Source organism: Anabrus simplex, chromosome 5 (genome assembly GCF_040414725.1).
Source record: "Anabrus simplex isolate iqAnaSimp1 chromosome 5, ASM4041472v1, whole genome shotgun sequence".
Classification (NCBI taxonomy): domain Eukaryota; kingdom Metazoa; phylum Arthropoda; class Insecta; order Orthoptera; family Tettigoniidae; genus Anabrus; species Anabrus simplex.
This window is the reverse complement of record NC_090269.1, coordinates 392,994,851-393,007,938: the sequence shown is the minus strand read 5'-3', so window position 1 is coordinate 393,007,938 and position 13,088 is coordinate 392,994,851. Positions and strand designations below refer to the sequence as shown.

The window sequence follows — 13,088 nt, the reverse complement described above, 5'->3', positions numbered from 1 at the left end:
AAGGCTAGACTTGACTTCACTTGTTAACAAATAAAGATTGGTTAGAGGGAAGAGAGGGGTTGTTGTCCTTCAATATGGCATGTTCTCTTCTTCAGTAGAGGCTGAAAAGTTATTAAATTTCCTATTGAAAGTCCCTGCTATTTCTTGTGGTGTAGAGACTCCGTACTGTTATTTTTAAATACAGATGGAGCTCTGTTGCAACTTTTACTTCTGAGAAATGCCCACAGTTCCATGGAGTTGGTGTTGAGACCGTGAATATAAGAATCGCAGGAATTTCCAATAGATTGCTTAGCCTTGCATTTAGCCAGTCAGTACTTATCCTAATAACAGTCGACTGGATTTATTTTCCATTTTTAGTACAGGCAGTTACTTCTTCGAAAGCCTTGTGCTGTCTCCTTGGGGATCCATGAGGTTTCACATTTGCTGGTTATGCTTACTATTTGTGTGGTTTCTTCTATACATTAGAAGAAAATTTTCCTGTAGTCTTGCCACATCTTTTTTATGTCTACACTGCTGGTGATTTTTGAGGTGAGAACAGGGAAGCAGTTTGATAGTAAAGTGCATAGACTGTTCCAGGTTTCTCGGGAAAAATGAAAAGCTGTTCCAATACAGAGTTTGGGAGGTGGTTTCATACGGGACAGAATGTCACAGAATCCGGGAATAATATTAAGGGATTGGACACGTGATATGTTACTTAGGAAAAGGTCAAGTGTTGAGAGTGATGTCCGTGTAATATGCATGGCTTCGAATATTAATTGAAGAAGGAATAAATCATAGAAAGCAGAAAGGAATCTATTTCCAAGGACATTATTTGAAACAGGGGCAGAATTTCTGGGTAACGTAATTTCTAGGTTGAAAGAAGCGATAATAAAAATGGCACTGTAATTTTGTTGTACATCTTACACACCCGAGTGAGAGAGAGAGAGAGAGAGAGAGAGAGAGAGAGGATTATTTAATCGTTCATCTCCGGAAATGACTTAGGAGCGTGACAAATTGATCCAATAAGGAATTTATGTTTGTTGCATATCATTTCTACCCACAGTGCTTCGGCTGTTGTCGCCACGTAATGAACTCAAGTTGGGTGACTTTCTGGCTTGGCCGCAATTAGAACTCCCCCTGCACAGCTGTGGGAATGGGCCTTCAATATCAGCATGTCAGGAAACATTTTGAGTCATAAATTTTGTTGGACAACCACATCTCACTGAAACATACGATGGTCAGGTGTAAGCTTCCAAGCGATGCGTGGATATTTTGTAACCATCCAGGTCGCATAATACTGCACACACTGAAGGTGAAAAGTGATAGATGATCATATACATATAGAATTATTCACAAAGTCACTAGGCGTACCACTGTTAACTGTAAAGAATGAGCCTGATAATGGCGATATTTCACACTGCCAGCATAACCATGTCCGCAAACCGTTCTTTATTTTTCTGACAACAGACATTGAAAGCTTTGGGCAGGTTCTTTGGCCATTTAGCGAGCAGCTATTGCAGTGAACAATTAATGACTCCTCTTTCACTATTTCCGCAAATTGTGCACTATTAAGGACGCAGGATCAGATTGATGTCCTCACTTAAGTCAAGCACCAACCACAATAATGGCTGATCAGCTATGGGCAATCTGACACCACCACACAAATTCCTCCGATGTGGCAGACCTATGGCTACCAGCTCCAGGCTTTCAGCACTGCATTATGACAAACAGTTAAGAGTACATTTTTCAGTTATGAATAGTTCTTCAAATAGAAGGATTATGTGAAGTGATTATATCACTTTTGGAGTATTGCACTGCAATCAATAACGCCATAAATACAATAATACTCCACCAAGGACCTTCAGGGCTATAGTGCCATGATATTAGGTTTCAAAATTTATGAACCAGGTATATCAGAATGCAGAGAGCAATGCAGGCCTTAATGTCATCCTCATTAGTGTCAAACCACTTGACATCATGTATTCTTTTCTTTTCCTATCTGGGTCCAATAATTGTTCCGTAGTGTAAATGTTTGTTTCCCATGCAAAGTGGGAAAACAACGGGTCTATAAACTCCAAAAAACACAGGCATTTCCGATAGAGAATTATCTAAATATTTGTCTCTCAGTTTTCCTGACACCCTGTGAGAGCCTGTAAAGTGATGAATAATTGGCTGTTTATCACTATTACTAACCCACAGCCCAGTCACTATGTTTTGCTTCTGCTCATGGAACTTTCAATACAATTTCACAGTAACTTTTACCAGAACAACTGTCACTTTCACTTAAAATCTCTTCTTCATTATCATGATAATTGTCACCACTCCAAACCATTTTCAATAACTCAGCAACAGCATTGCTGTCACTGGCCTTTACCACACCTGGAACTATGGCTAGGAGACTGACTGACACTTAATGAAAATTTGTGCTTTCAGAGGCTACAACTGGGCAATGTATTATGGTACATGCTCTCAGAAGGAGAACTGTAAATAAGCCACATTCCTGTTCTATTTAAAGAAGATCGCAAAAGGTAAACCATTGTGGGGGTGATCAAAATATAAACTACTACATACACCACGGCAGGCGAATGTCTCTTCAATTGAGATGAAGGCCTAGCCAATATTTGCATGAATGTCACATCAAATGAGTCAAGTGGGTTGTTAAAATTGGACAGAATTTCTAAACATCAAAAACATGACAGTCATAATGGGCCTACCTTGGCCTACGAGGCGATCACTACTCAGACTCAAGACATTATGACGCAATTTCAGGTCAGTGCAGTCAATCCTCTCAACCCCATTTTTGGATTTTTCGAACTGAAATCCATCTCACTGTCAAATAGCACCCCAACTGTAATAATGTAAGCTGAGTGGTCTTTGAATCAGTCATTGGATCAACGTATATATACGAAACCAGATCAGAAATCGAAACCTGAGCCTATGGAAGATAAGCAGGAATGCAGATATCCAGCTGGCTGCTTGTCTATCACAATCTAAGGGACACTAGATAACAAAGTACACCAAATCTCTCGAGGATCAAGGTCATGTAAACTTGCTGACATTGCACAACACAAAGGATCCAATTTTCAACAGTACAACTACCTGGAAAAGCTTTGAACCTGAGATCTTGGTAACCCGAAGCTGACTTACACACAGAGGGACCTAGTGTTAGGGGTGTAAAATATAAATTGTACTTACTTCTCCTCTTCTTTGAAATAGGGTACAAGATGATCAAGTGTAGGTTCCTCTATGATTAGTTCATCCTTCACATCTGCTGAAAGCTATAAAAAATACGGAAAGTAAATTAATAAAACTATAGTAAAGAGATAACAAGAACAAAATGTAAAAGGTGTCCCATATTCCCACAGGAGGTAATATTGGTCAATGCTAGAATAACCCTATCATTAAATATCCAGAAAAAATACCTGCTGAGATTTGGGCCATCTTATCTGTGCCAAGTATATGTGTAGCATTCGGAGATATAGACCATCTTCCTGTTGAAGATCAGTGTTCATTTCTGATGGTTGTGTTTGCAGTGCACTGACTGTTGTACCGGTACAGTTGAGGTTGTGCTGCCAGTGCAGTAATGTATCAGAGCAAAACTGGAAATTCTGTGCAGAGTGAATTATTTGAATAGTGAAACTGAGTCTTACTATTTCTTGAAGGAAATGATGGACATTGTATTCCACTATGGGTTAGCTACAGGCCCGTGTCATGTACGCTGAACAACATCCACAATTCCACATTCCTTTTGCAGTAATATTCAGCAGGCTATCCTGGTGACCCGCAGATATAGGGATCATTCACAGCAAGAAGAAGAGATCCAGTAGGAGTCACACAGTCCATGCTGGAGATGGAGAAGCATGTGTTATGACTTAAAAAACATGATTCTTCAACAACAAGTTTTGTGAAGAACCAATGCTACTGGAAATAACCACACACTTGTATGGTCAGTTCTGCACAATCAGTTACTTTACCTTTTATTTTACAACATGTGCAAGCTCTTCGGCCACTAGACAAGTATGTTGAATTTAGAGTTCTGCCATTGCCTCCTAGCTAGGACACTGAAGATCCACAGTTCACAGATAGCATTTTATTTACAGAAATTGCAGGATTCACAAGAGATGGTATATTAATTTACCAAAACATATCCATGCAGGCAGGCATAAATTTCCTGCACAACTATGTAGATATGGCATTAGGTTTGCTTCAGTATCAATGTGTCAGCAGGAATCATGTGTGACAGACTCGTAAGACTGCTCGTAAGACCACAAACATTAACTGGCACTGAGTATCATCAATTTCCACACCTAACTTACAATGAATTAACAACTCTATTGGGGAACTTTACCCTTGCAGAAAGACAACAGATGTATTTCATGCACAAAAAGGTAATACCCCAACTACTGTACCTTGTAAAACAGCATCTAAACCAAACATTTCATGGGTGAATGAATAGCCGAGGAGATACCAGTAACACAGTCTCCCCATTCATTTGCCCTGAATCCTTTCGATTTCTGGCTATGGGAACACTACATACATGGATGTGAGCCCAACCTATCCACAACATGCATGGTACAGGGGCATAAACTATTCATGCGACCAAATCTGAGTATAGCCAGGATGATCTCAAGAGTTCATGATTCGGTGACAAAGGGATCTGAAGCATGTGTAAGAATGCATGGTATCCACACGGAGCACATCCTTAGTGTCTACATCTACGTAATAAACAGATGACAGATTGGCCCATATCCCAACAGTTGACAAAATAAATTTCATTCCTCCTCAATAAATGCAGTATTTGACCATCAATGTTAAAATTTTAAAAATGGAAATGAACCAACAAGTACTATATCACATCAAAATTGTAGCATAATGGTTAGTGCCATTAGCTGCCCTCCTCTGCGGAATGGGTCTAATTGCTGGTACTGCCAGACATTTAAGAAGGCAGGAGGGCTCGTATGTGGTGAAAATGGTATTTGCAGCCGGAGGTGAGCCTGAAAAGAGCTGCACCTTCTCGGGATGAGGACACGAGTTTACCTATAATACAGGAACATGAAAAAGAACACAATAGGATAAACATAATGAGAGGACACCACAGAAAGAGGGAGCAACAGTAAAAGAGAAGGACAATCCCAATATCCTCACACAATGTCATTTCATCCCAGAATATCATGCCATCATCATCCTATTGTGTGTCACATGTTTGTTCCTTGCCATTACTTGTGTTCCCACAGATGAATTTTATCACCAAGCAAATATACACTGGATCTCATATCCATGCTAATGACTTCCTTACGGTGTTGAAGTTTGTTCTACAAATGATCAGTTCTTGTGAAGTTTCTTTCACTCAACAGAAGGTTTAATCAAAATTTACTAAAGTTACAATATTTTTCATTCAGATTCTAAAGGACTATGTGCTCGCCTCACAGTCTAGGGATAGCAAGTCTGAATTTGCCCACAGGCACTGGGGTTTAATTCACTACAAGGTCGAGGAATTGTACATTGATCTGAGGGCCGTTCAAGGACTAATCAGGCTGCAAGAAAACAATAAGGAGCCATCTTATAGTGAGATAGAGCTCCCAGTCTAGAAAATCGAGAATAAAGACCAAGAGTAACTGTAACGCAGACCACACATCATCTAGGGAACTGCAGGCTTTCGCGGCTATATCTCTTCCATGCATTTGCTCTCTTTTTGTGTTGGGAAATTCAGTCCCAATAGAAACCATTTTGAGAAGATCTTCTAACAATGGTCTATAATAAATATACACTAATATCAAATCACCATGCTCAAAGCTGGTGATTCTCCAGATTTATATTTAAAAAGATCAGAAAAATGGTAAGAGAGGCAAAGGAAGTTGGATAAGTGAATTTGTATAAAAGTTGATTCATTTGCTAATAAATGTGTTTAAAATGTAGACCTATATAAAAATATTAAGATCACAGGTAGGTTGGTGTATAGATTACAGTGGGCCTGGCAGTCTGGCATGTAACAACACTGTATTCATACAGGATCTGGCTGTATTGGGAATGTGAATATCTCAGTCAGTATCATACTGACCAAATCATGGATGAGATTGAGTCACAACATACACGGGAAAATTTTTTCTGGACAACACCAAAAGACACAGTGCATTGTGCAAACTTTATCTCACCAGAGAGGGATTTCATAATATTGTTATCGGTTTACATCCCACAAGCTATGTTTTATTGAAATTTGAAGATGCCAAGGGTTCAGAATTTTGTCCTGCAGGAATTCTTACACATGGCAGTAGATCTACCAGTATGAATCTGATTTATGTGAGCACCTTCCAATACCACCAGATTGACGAGGATCAAAACTGTGAAGTTGGGCTCAGAAGGCCACCGTTCTACCGTCTGAGCTATTCAGCCAGCAGCAAGCAGGTCACAGCCCTACTTTGTGCTACAATAGAGGCTGCAGCTACTTCTGCTCTCTACACCTGCATCCCGAAAGCTAATTTCCAATCTTGACAATGATGTCTTAAGATGGGACTCAACAATTGTATGAATTAAGTCATATGTGAGAAGATATTTCACCACGAAGTTTGCCAGAACAAGAATTACCACCAAACATCTGTTCTCCAATGGGAAGTGTGATGCATACTATGTAACATGGTGCAAACAGCAAAATAACAAACTAGCTCAGTTCTGCAATAATGAATTATTTACCTTGGAAATGGCCATTGGCTGCAATAAATGTCTCCCTTTCTGTGCCAACATTTGGTTGTGATAAGTGGAACACTATAAAACTGCACAGAGGGAAAACAGACTACCAGTATGGGAAGAGTAAATGAAACTGTCATAGATTTTGAAGAACAATTTCACTTTAAATTACGTTATATTCAGCTATAATGGAACATGCAGTACTCTTCCATGGTGTTGAGATATGCTGACACCGGGTGAGTTGGCCAAGTGGAGCACGCAGCTGTGAGCTCACATCCGGAAGATAGTGGGTTCGAACCCCACTGCCGGCAGGCCTGAAGAAGGCTTTTTGTGGTTTCACATTTTTACACCAGGCAAATGCTGGCGCTGTACTTTAATTAAGGTCACGGCTGCTTCCATACCGTCCCTAGGTCTTTCCTATCCTATCATCACTGTGAGTCCTATCTCTGTCGGTGCAATGTAAAGCAAATAACAAAACAAAACAAAACAAAACAAAAACAAAAAAAGAAATCTGCTGACAAAATGAAAAGAATTTCTTATAAATAGATCCTCACTACAAATTTTATACTCCATTCTGATAAAAGGTGCTGGTGTACCTGTCACAGAATTTTCAGTCCCTGGTGTATTTCATACTGAGCCACATGTAACAACATTTATCGCTCAGCCGAACCATAAGACGTACATAAACAAGGGCGTTGGAAATAATGTTTCAACATTGTGCTCTAGTGATATAAATCAATACGAATGAGAGCTTAGGATTGAGAGGAGGCCTGCATTTCTGTCCTTGGCCATGAACTGTCCTTGAACCAGCCCTCAGTTTCAGGTAAAAAATACTTCAACTTGCTGGGAATCAAACCAGGCCCCATAGATAAGATGAAGGTGCTTTAGCACAGTTATTTTGACAGTTTAAGCTATCCCTGGTAAAAATGACATGAATAAAATGTTCCAATATCAACAACTGCCCTCGATTTTCAATAACACTAAACGACATCAAAGAATGACATCACCAAGAATATCATGGGCATGTTACAACATGTTACAACATGCCAGCGATCAGTCACATTACCACCTAGATGTGCCGTGCAATGGAAGGAGAGAACAATAAAACACCTGCAAAACTACCTATTAAAAGTTGAAGAATTTGTTTCTTGTTCTGAATCACCTAGAATAACCCTGAATGTTCACTAATTAAAAGAGTAGGATATTAAAAGATTTCATTTCCTACATATATTGTTAACACAGAATTGTTGAACATGAATTAAATTCCAGTCATTATAAATCAATCCGGAAGTATACTTACGGATGATATACTTGCTATTTCTTCAAGTCCGACTGGTTCTTCTTTGATCTTGACTTTCTGGTCCATTTCCCACAGCTACTTAAGTATTTGCATCAGCTGAAGTAGTAAACCTCTTCCACTGGCTTTCTAATGAAACAAGGGACAGAAAATATATCACCATCATCATCATCATCATCATTGTTAGGGCAATAAGTTCACATACTAATCAAGCAAGGAAGCAAGCCTGTAGCTATGCATGACTGTCAATTTCCTTATCACAGCCACATAACCTCCTGTCATGCATGGAATCCAAATCACACAGGTACATGGCTTTTATTTCAAACGTAATACATGAACTGGCTGGGACTGAAGAGACTAAGAAAGAGGTGCAGACTGGAAAGAAATAGAGTTAGAAATGGCTGTGGAAGTAAGGAGAAATTGAAGGAACTTACTAGAAAATTGAATCTAGCAAAGAAGGCAGCTAAGGATAACATGAAGCATAATTGGCAGTCATACAAATTTTAGTGAAAAATGGAATGGTATGAATAGGTATTTTAAAGCAGAAACAGGTTCCAAGAAGGACATTCCAGGAATAATTAATGAACAGGGGGAGTGTGTATGTGATGATCTTCAAAAGGCAGAAGTATTCAGTCAGCAGTATGTAAAGATTGTTGGTTACAAGGAAAATGTCGAGATAGAGGAGGAGACTAAGGCCAAAGAAGTAATAATATTTACATATGATAACAAGGACATTTACAGTAAGATACAAAAGTTGAAAACTAGAAAAGCGGATGGAATTGATCAGATTTCTGGGGATATACTAAAGACTATGGGTTGGGATATAGTACCATATCTGAAATACTTATTTGATTATTGTTTGGTCGGAGGAGCTATACCAGATGAATGGAGAGTTGCTATTGTAGGCCCTGTGTATAAAGGAAAGGATGATAGACATAAAGCTGAAAATTACAGGCCAGTAAGTTTGACATGCATTGTATGTAAGCTTTGGGAAGGCATTCTTTCTGATTATATTAGACATGTTTGTGAAATTAATAACTGGTTCGATAGAAGGCAGTTCGGTTTTAGGAAAGGTTATTCTACTGAAGCTCAACTTGTAGGATTCCAGCAAGATATAGCAGATATCTTGGATTCTGGAGGTCAAATGGACTGTATCGCGGTTGACCTGTCTAAAGCATTTGATAGGGTGGATCATGGGAGACTACTGGCAAAAATGAGTGCAATTGGACTAGACAAAAGAGTGACTGAATGGGTTGCTATATTTCTAGAAAATAGATCTCAGAGAATTAGAGTAGGTGAAGCTTTATCTGACCCTGTAATAATTAAGAGGGGAATTCCTCAAGGCAGTATTATCAGACCTTTATGTTTTCTTATATATGTAAATGATATATGCAAAGGAGTGGAATCGGAGGTAAGGCTTTTTGCGGATGATGTTATTCTCTATAGAGTGACAAATAAGTTACAAGATTGTGAGCAACTGCAACGTGACCTCGAAAATGTTGTGAGATGGACAGCAGGCAATGGTATGTTGATAAACGGGGTTAAAAGTCAGGTTGTGAGTTTCACAAATAGGAAAAGTCCTCTCAGTTTTAATTACTGCGTTGATGGGCTGAAAGTTCCTTTTGGGGATCATTGTAAGTATCTGGGTGTATATATACGGAAAGATCTTCATTGGGGTAATCACATAAATGGGATTGTAAATAAAGGGTACAGATCTCTGCACATGGTTATTTTTTTTTTTTTTTTTTTTTTTTGCTAGTTGCTTTACGTCGCACCGACACAGATAGGTCTTATGGCGACGATGGGACAGGATAGGGCTAGGAGTGGGAAGGAATCGGCCGTGGCCTTAATTAAGGTACAGCCCCAGCATTTGCCTGGTGTGAAAATGGGAAACCACGGAAAACCATTTTCAGGGCTGCCGATAGTGGGGTTCGAACCTACTATCTCCCGAATACTGGATACTGGCCGCAATTAAGCGACTGCAGCTATCGAGCTCGGTGCACATTGTTATGAGGGTGTTTAGGGGCTGTATTAAGGATGTAAAGGAGAGGGCATATAAGTCTCTGGTAAGACCCCAACTAGAGTATGGTTCCAGTGTATGGGACCCTCACCAGGATTACCTGATTCAAGAACTGGAAAAAATCCAAAGAAAAGCAGCTCGATTTGTTCTGGGTGATTTCTGACAAAAGAGTAGCGTTACAAAAATGTTGTATAGTTTGGGATGGGAAGAACTGAGAGAAAGAAGAAGAGCTGCTCGACTAAGTGGTATGTTCCAAGCTGTCAGCGGAGAGATGGCGTGGAATGACATTGGTAGACGAATAAGTTTGGGTGGCGTTTATAAAAGTAGGAAAGATCACAATATGAAGATAAAGTTGGAATTCAAGAGGACAAACTGGGGCAAATATTCATTTATAGGAAGGGGAGTTAGGGATTGGAATAACTTACCAAGGGAGATGTTCAATAAATTTCCAATTTCTTTGAAATCATTTAGGAAAAGGCTAGGAAAGCAACAGATAGGGAATCTGCCATCTAGGCGACTGCCCTAAATGCAGATCAGTATTCATTCATTCATAGGCGGATTGGTGAGAAACCGCTGACAATGCTACTATATTACCAGTGCCCTTCCATGTCTGAAGACTGGTTTGATACAGATGACCATATCGCCATATCCTTTGCTAACCTCCTAAATGTCTTCATAAGCATTAAAGTCTACAACTACTATAATGTGTAAAAAAGCCCTAATTAATCCCCACCGCATACACTTCACTGAAGTCAGCTGTAAGACTCCTGGGTTTCTCAGCATGCATTCTACCAATGCTTTTTTTCTTTTTACAAGCTCCTTTATTTCGCATGGACACAATATAGGTCTCATATCGACGATGGGATAGAGAAGGGCTAGTAGTGTAAAGGAAGCTGCCATGGCCTTAATTAAGGTACAGCCTGGTATGAAAATGGGCACCACCTAGTGTAAACATCTTCAGGGCTGCCAAAAGCGGAGTTCAAACTCACTATCTCCCAAATGGAAGCTAAGAGCTGCGTGCTCCTAACCACATGGCCAACTTACTTGATACCAATCTCTTCTTAAGGTCTTTGGCTAAACATTTGTCCCCTTTCTAACTTTACTTACCTGCTATTTATTTGCGAACTGAACTTCCAATCTGATGTTTGACACATTTTCATAACAGCACATTTCAGAGGTTTCTTTTGTCGTTCTTTCTCTATCAGCTCTTATCCATGTTTATTCCCATACAGGGAATGCCGCACAGTAATGTGTTCAAAACATTTTTACGATTATCTGTATCTGAGGTGAACAATGTTCTTCTACTATTACTTATATTATTTATCACGAGTACCGTATGCCATATTTATTTATTTATTTATTTCTTAATGTCTTACTGTACTTGGCGGGGCCCAGGCTATTTTTCAAATTTTAGCCAGTAACTATCAGCTCTAGTTCTTCATTATGAACAGTGTCCAAAGACAGTTGGTGTATTTATATGATCAGATGGAGGCTCTTGATGTCACACCCTAGTGCTCTTACCCTCAACTTCAAAAAAGGAAGCAACAAAGAAATGCATGAAGTATGTATAAAGGAACAGTCACTAGACTTACATACACACTAGCTTGTAATCCCATCAGTGTACCATATGGTGGAACATAACCAAGGAATATTTGAAGAATGAGTGTTACTGTACAGGTGGTTGGGTGAGGAGGTCTACATAGATATACCTTATCTAAGGAAATGCATGGACTTGGTCTAAACTTATAAAGGTATCATGGAAAAAACTATGTCTGCCCATCGAGTGCAGAAATGATGTAAATTTCCAAGAGGTTAGAATGGAGGAAATGAATAGTGAAGATGCTGTGCATCAACATTATACACAACTTCAGAAAGGGCACAGGAACAGACAGAAGATCACATACCACATACAGAGGATGCCATACTGCAGGAGCAAAAATTAAACAATTTTTTGTCATATATCACACAAGAATACAAACATAGACAGTTTACACAATGGATATTAATTACATATATAAACATATGAATTAATTCCTTCAAGAAAACCTTGATTTAAACATAAAAATTTAGTTTTACATCCCCTCAGATAATAATACTTAAGTATCCATTTTATGGTTAATATTTTTTTTATTTTTTTATTTTCCTTCTTTCATGTGGCAAAGTTTTCGCTCCTTGCCTTTTCTTACACTTGACCCCATCTACTACAGTTATCTACAGATACATACATACATACATACATACATTTATTGAACATAACAGGCGACTTCGCCCCTATACATGTTCACATGCAGAGTAAAATAAATAATAAATAATAATAATAATAATAATAATAATAATAATTGTTACCGTGTTTTAGCGGTAGGTCGAGGCGTAAGAAGGTGCGGGCGTGAATGGGTTTCAAACTACGGAATCAAAGTTAATGTAAAATTAATTTAAAATTTAACTAGGTTATATTTTCTTTTCAAAAATAAAGCAATAACAGACATGGCAGGTACAATGTAGCAAAACAAGGGGAGATACAATATTTACAGGTTTTGGGCTTCACGCCCTGACTTCAGCGATCAGCTCAGTTTTACCACAAACACAAGTTTTAACAGAGGGGCAGAAAACCCCATTCATCCCTAGGAGCCCCTGGCTCCGAATTACACAGAAAAGCCTCCACGAGGCATATGACACTCCCTTTTCAAAAGAGCGATCCGCTCTTAAAATTTAAGCCTCTCAAAGGCCACACCAAACTCTACCTTCAAGCTGTCCTCTAAGGACGTATTCACAGGGGTAAAATATCCAACCTACAGAGGTCTATTACATGAAAAGAAGGTTGATTACATGACCTCTAAACTAACAATTTGAGAGGAGGCGATCTTGCACTCCTAATACACTTTGTTTTTTTTTAAAACCTAATCTGGCTCTGGGCCGCTAACGCAAGGGCTAATCCCATACTACAGAGGTGACTTAGAGAAGAACACTTTACATTACATAAACGAAGAATAGTTTGAGAAAATAAGTTTACCCCAAAACAAATGTGAGTGGGAGCTCGAGAGGGTTAGCACTCTCTATCCCAATACGTAGCTTTACAAGAAAAAGATGAAAAGAGTAATTACATTTTAGGAA

At 39.0% G+C, this 13,088-nt stretch overlaps 1 protein-coding gene across 1 annotated transcript in view; it reads right to left on the bottom strand.

Annotated features, from left to right (window-relative positions):
- LOC137501059 (zinc finger protein 135-like) overlaps positions 1 to 13,088 on the bottom strand; it is a 75,052-nt gene that overhangs the window by 38,617 nt on the left and 23,347 nt on the right. Inside the window, exons 2-3 of the mRNA XM_068227948.1 lie at positions 7,961 to 8,086; positions 3,175 to 3,257 (exon numbers count right to left, since the gene is read on the bottom strand). Coding sequence (XP_068084049.1) covers positions 3,175 to 3,257; positions 7,961 to 8,026 — 149 coding nt within the window. The 5' untranslated portion in view covers positions 8,027 to 8,086. The remainder of the gene's footprint in view (positions 1 to 3,174; positions 3,258 to 7,960; positions 8,087 to 13,088) is intronic.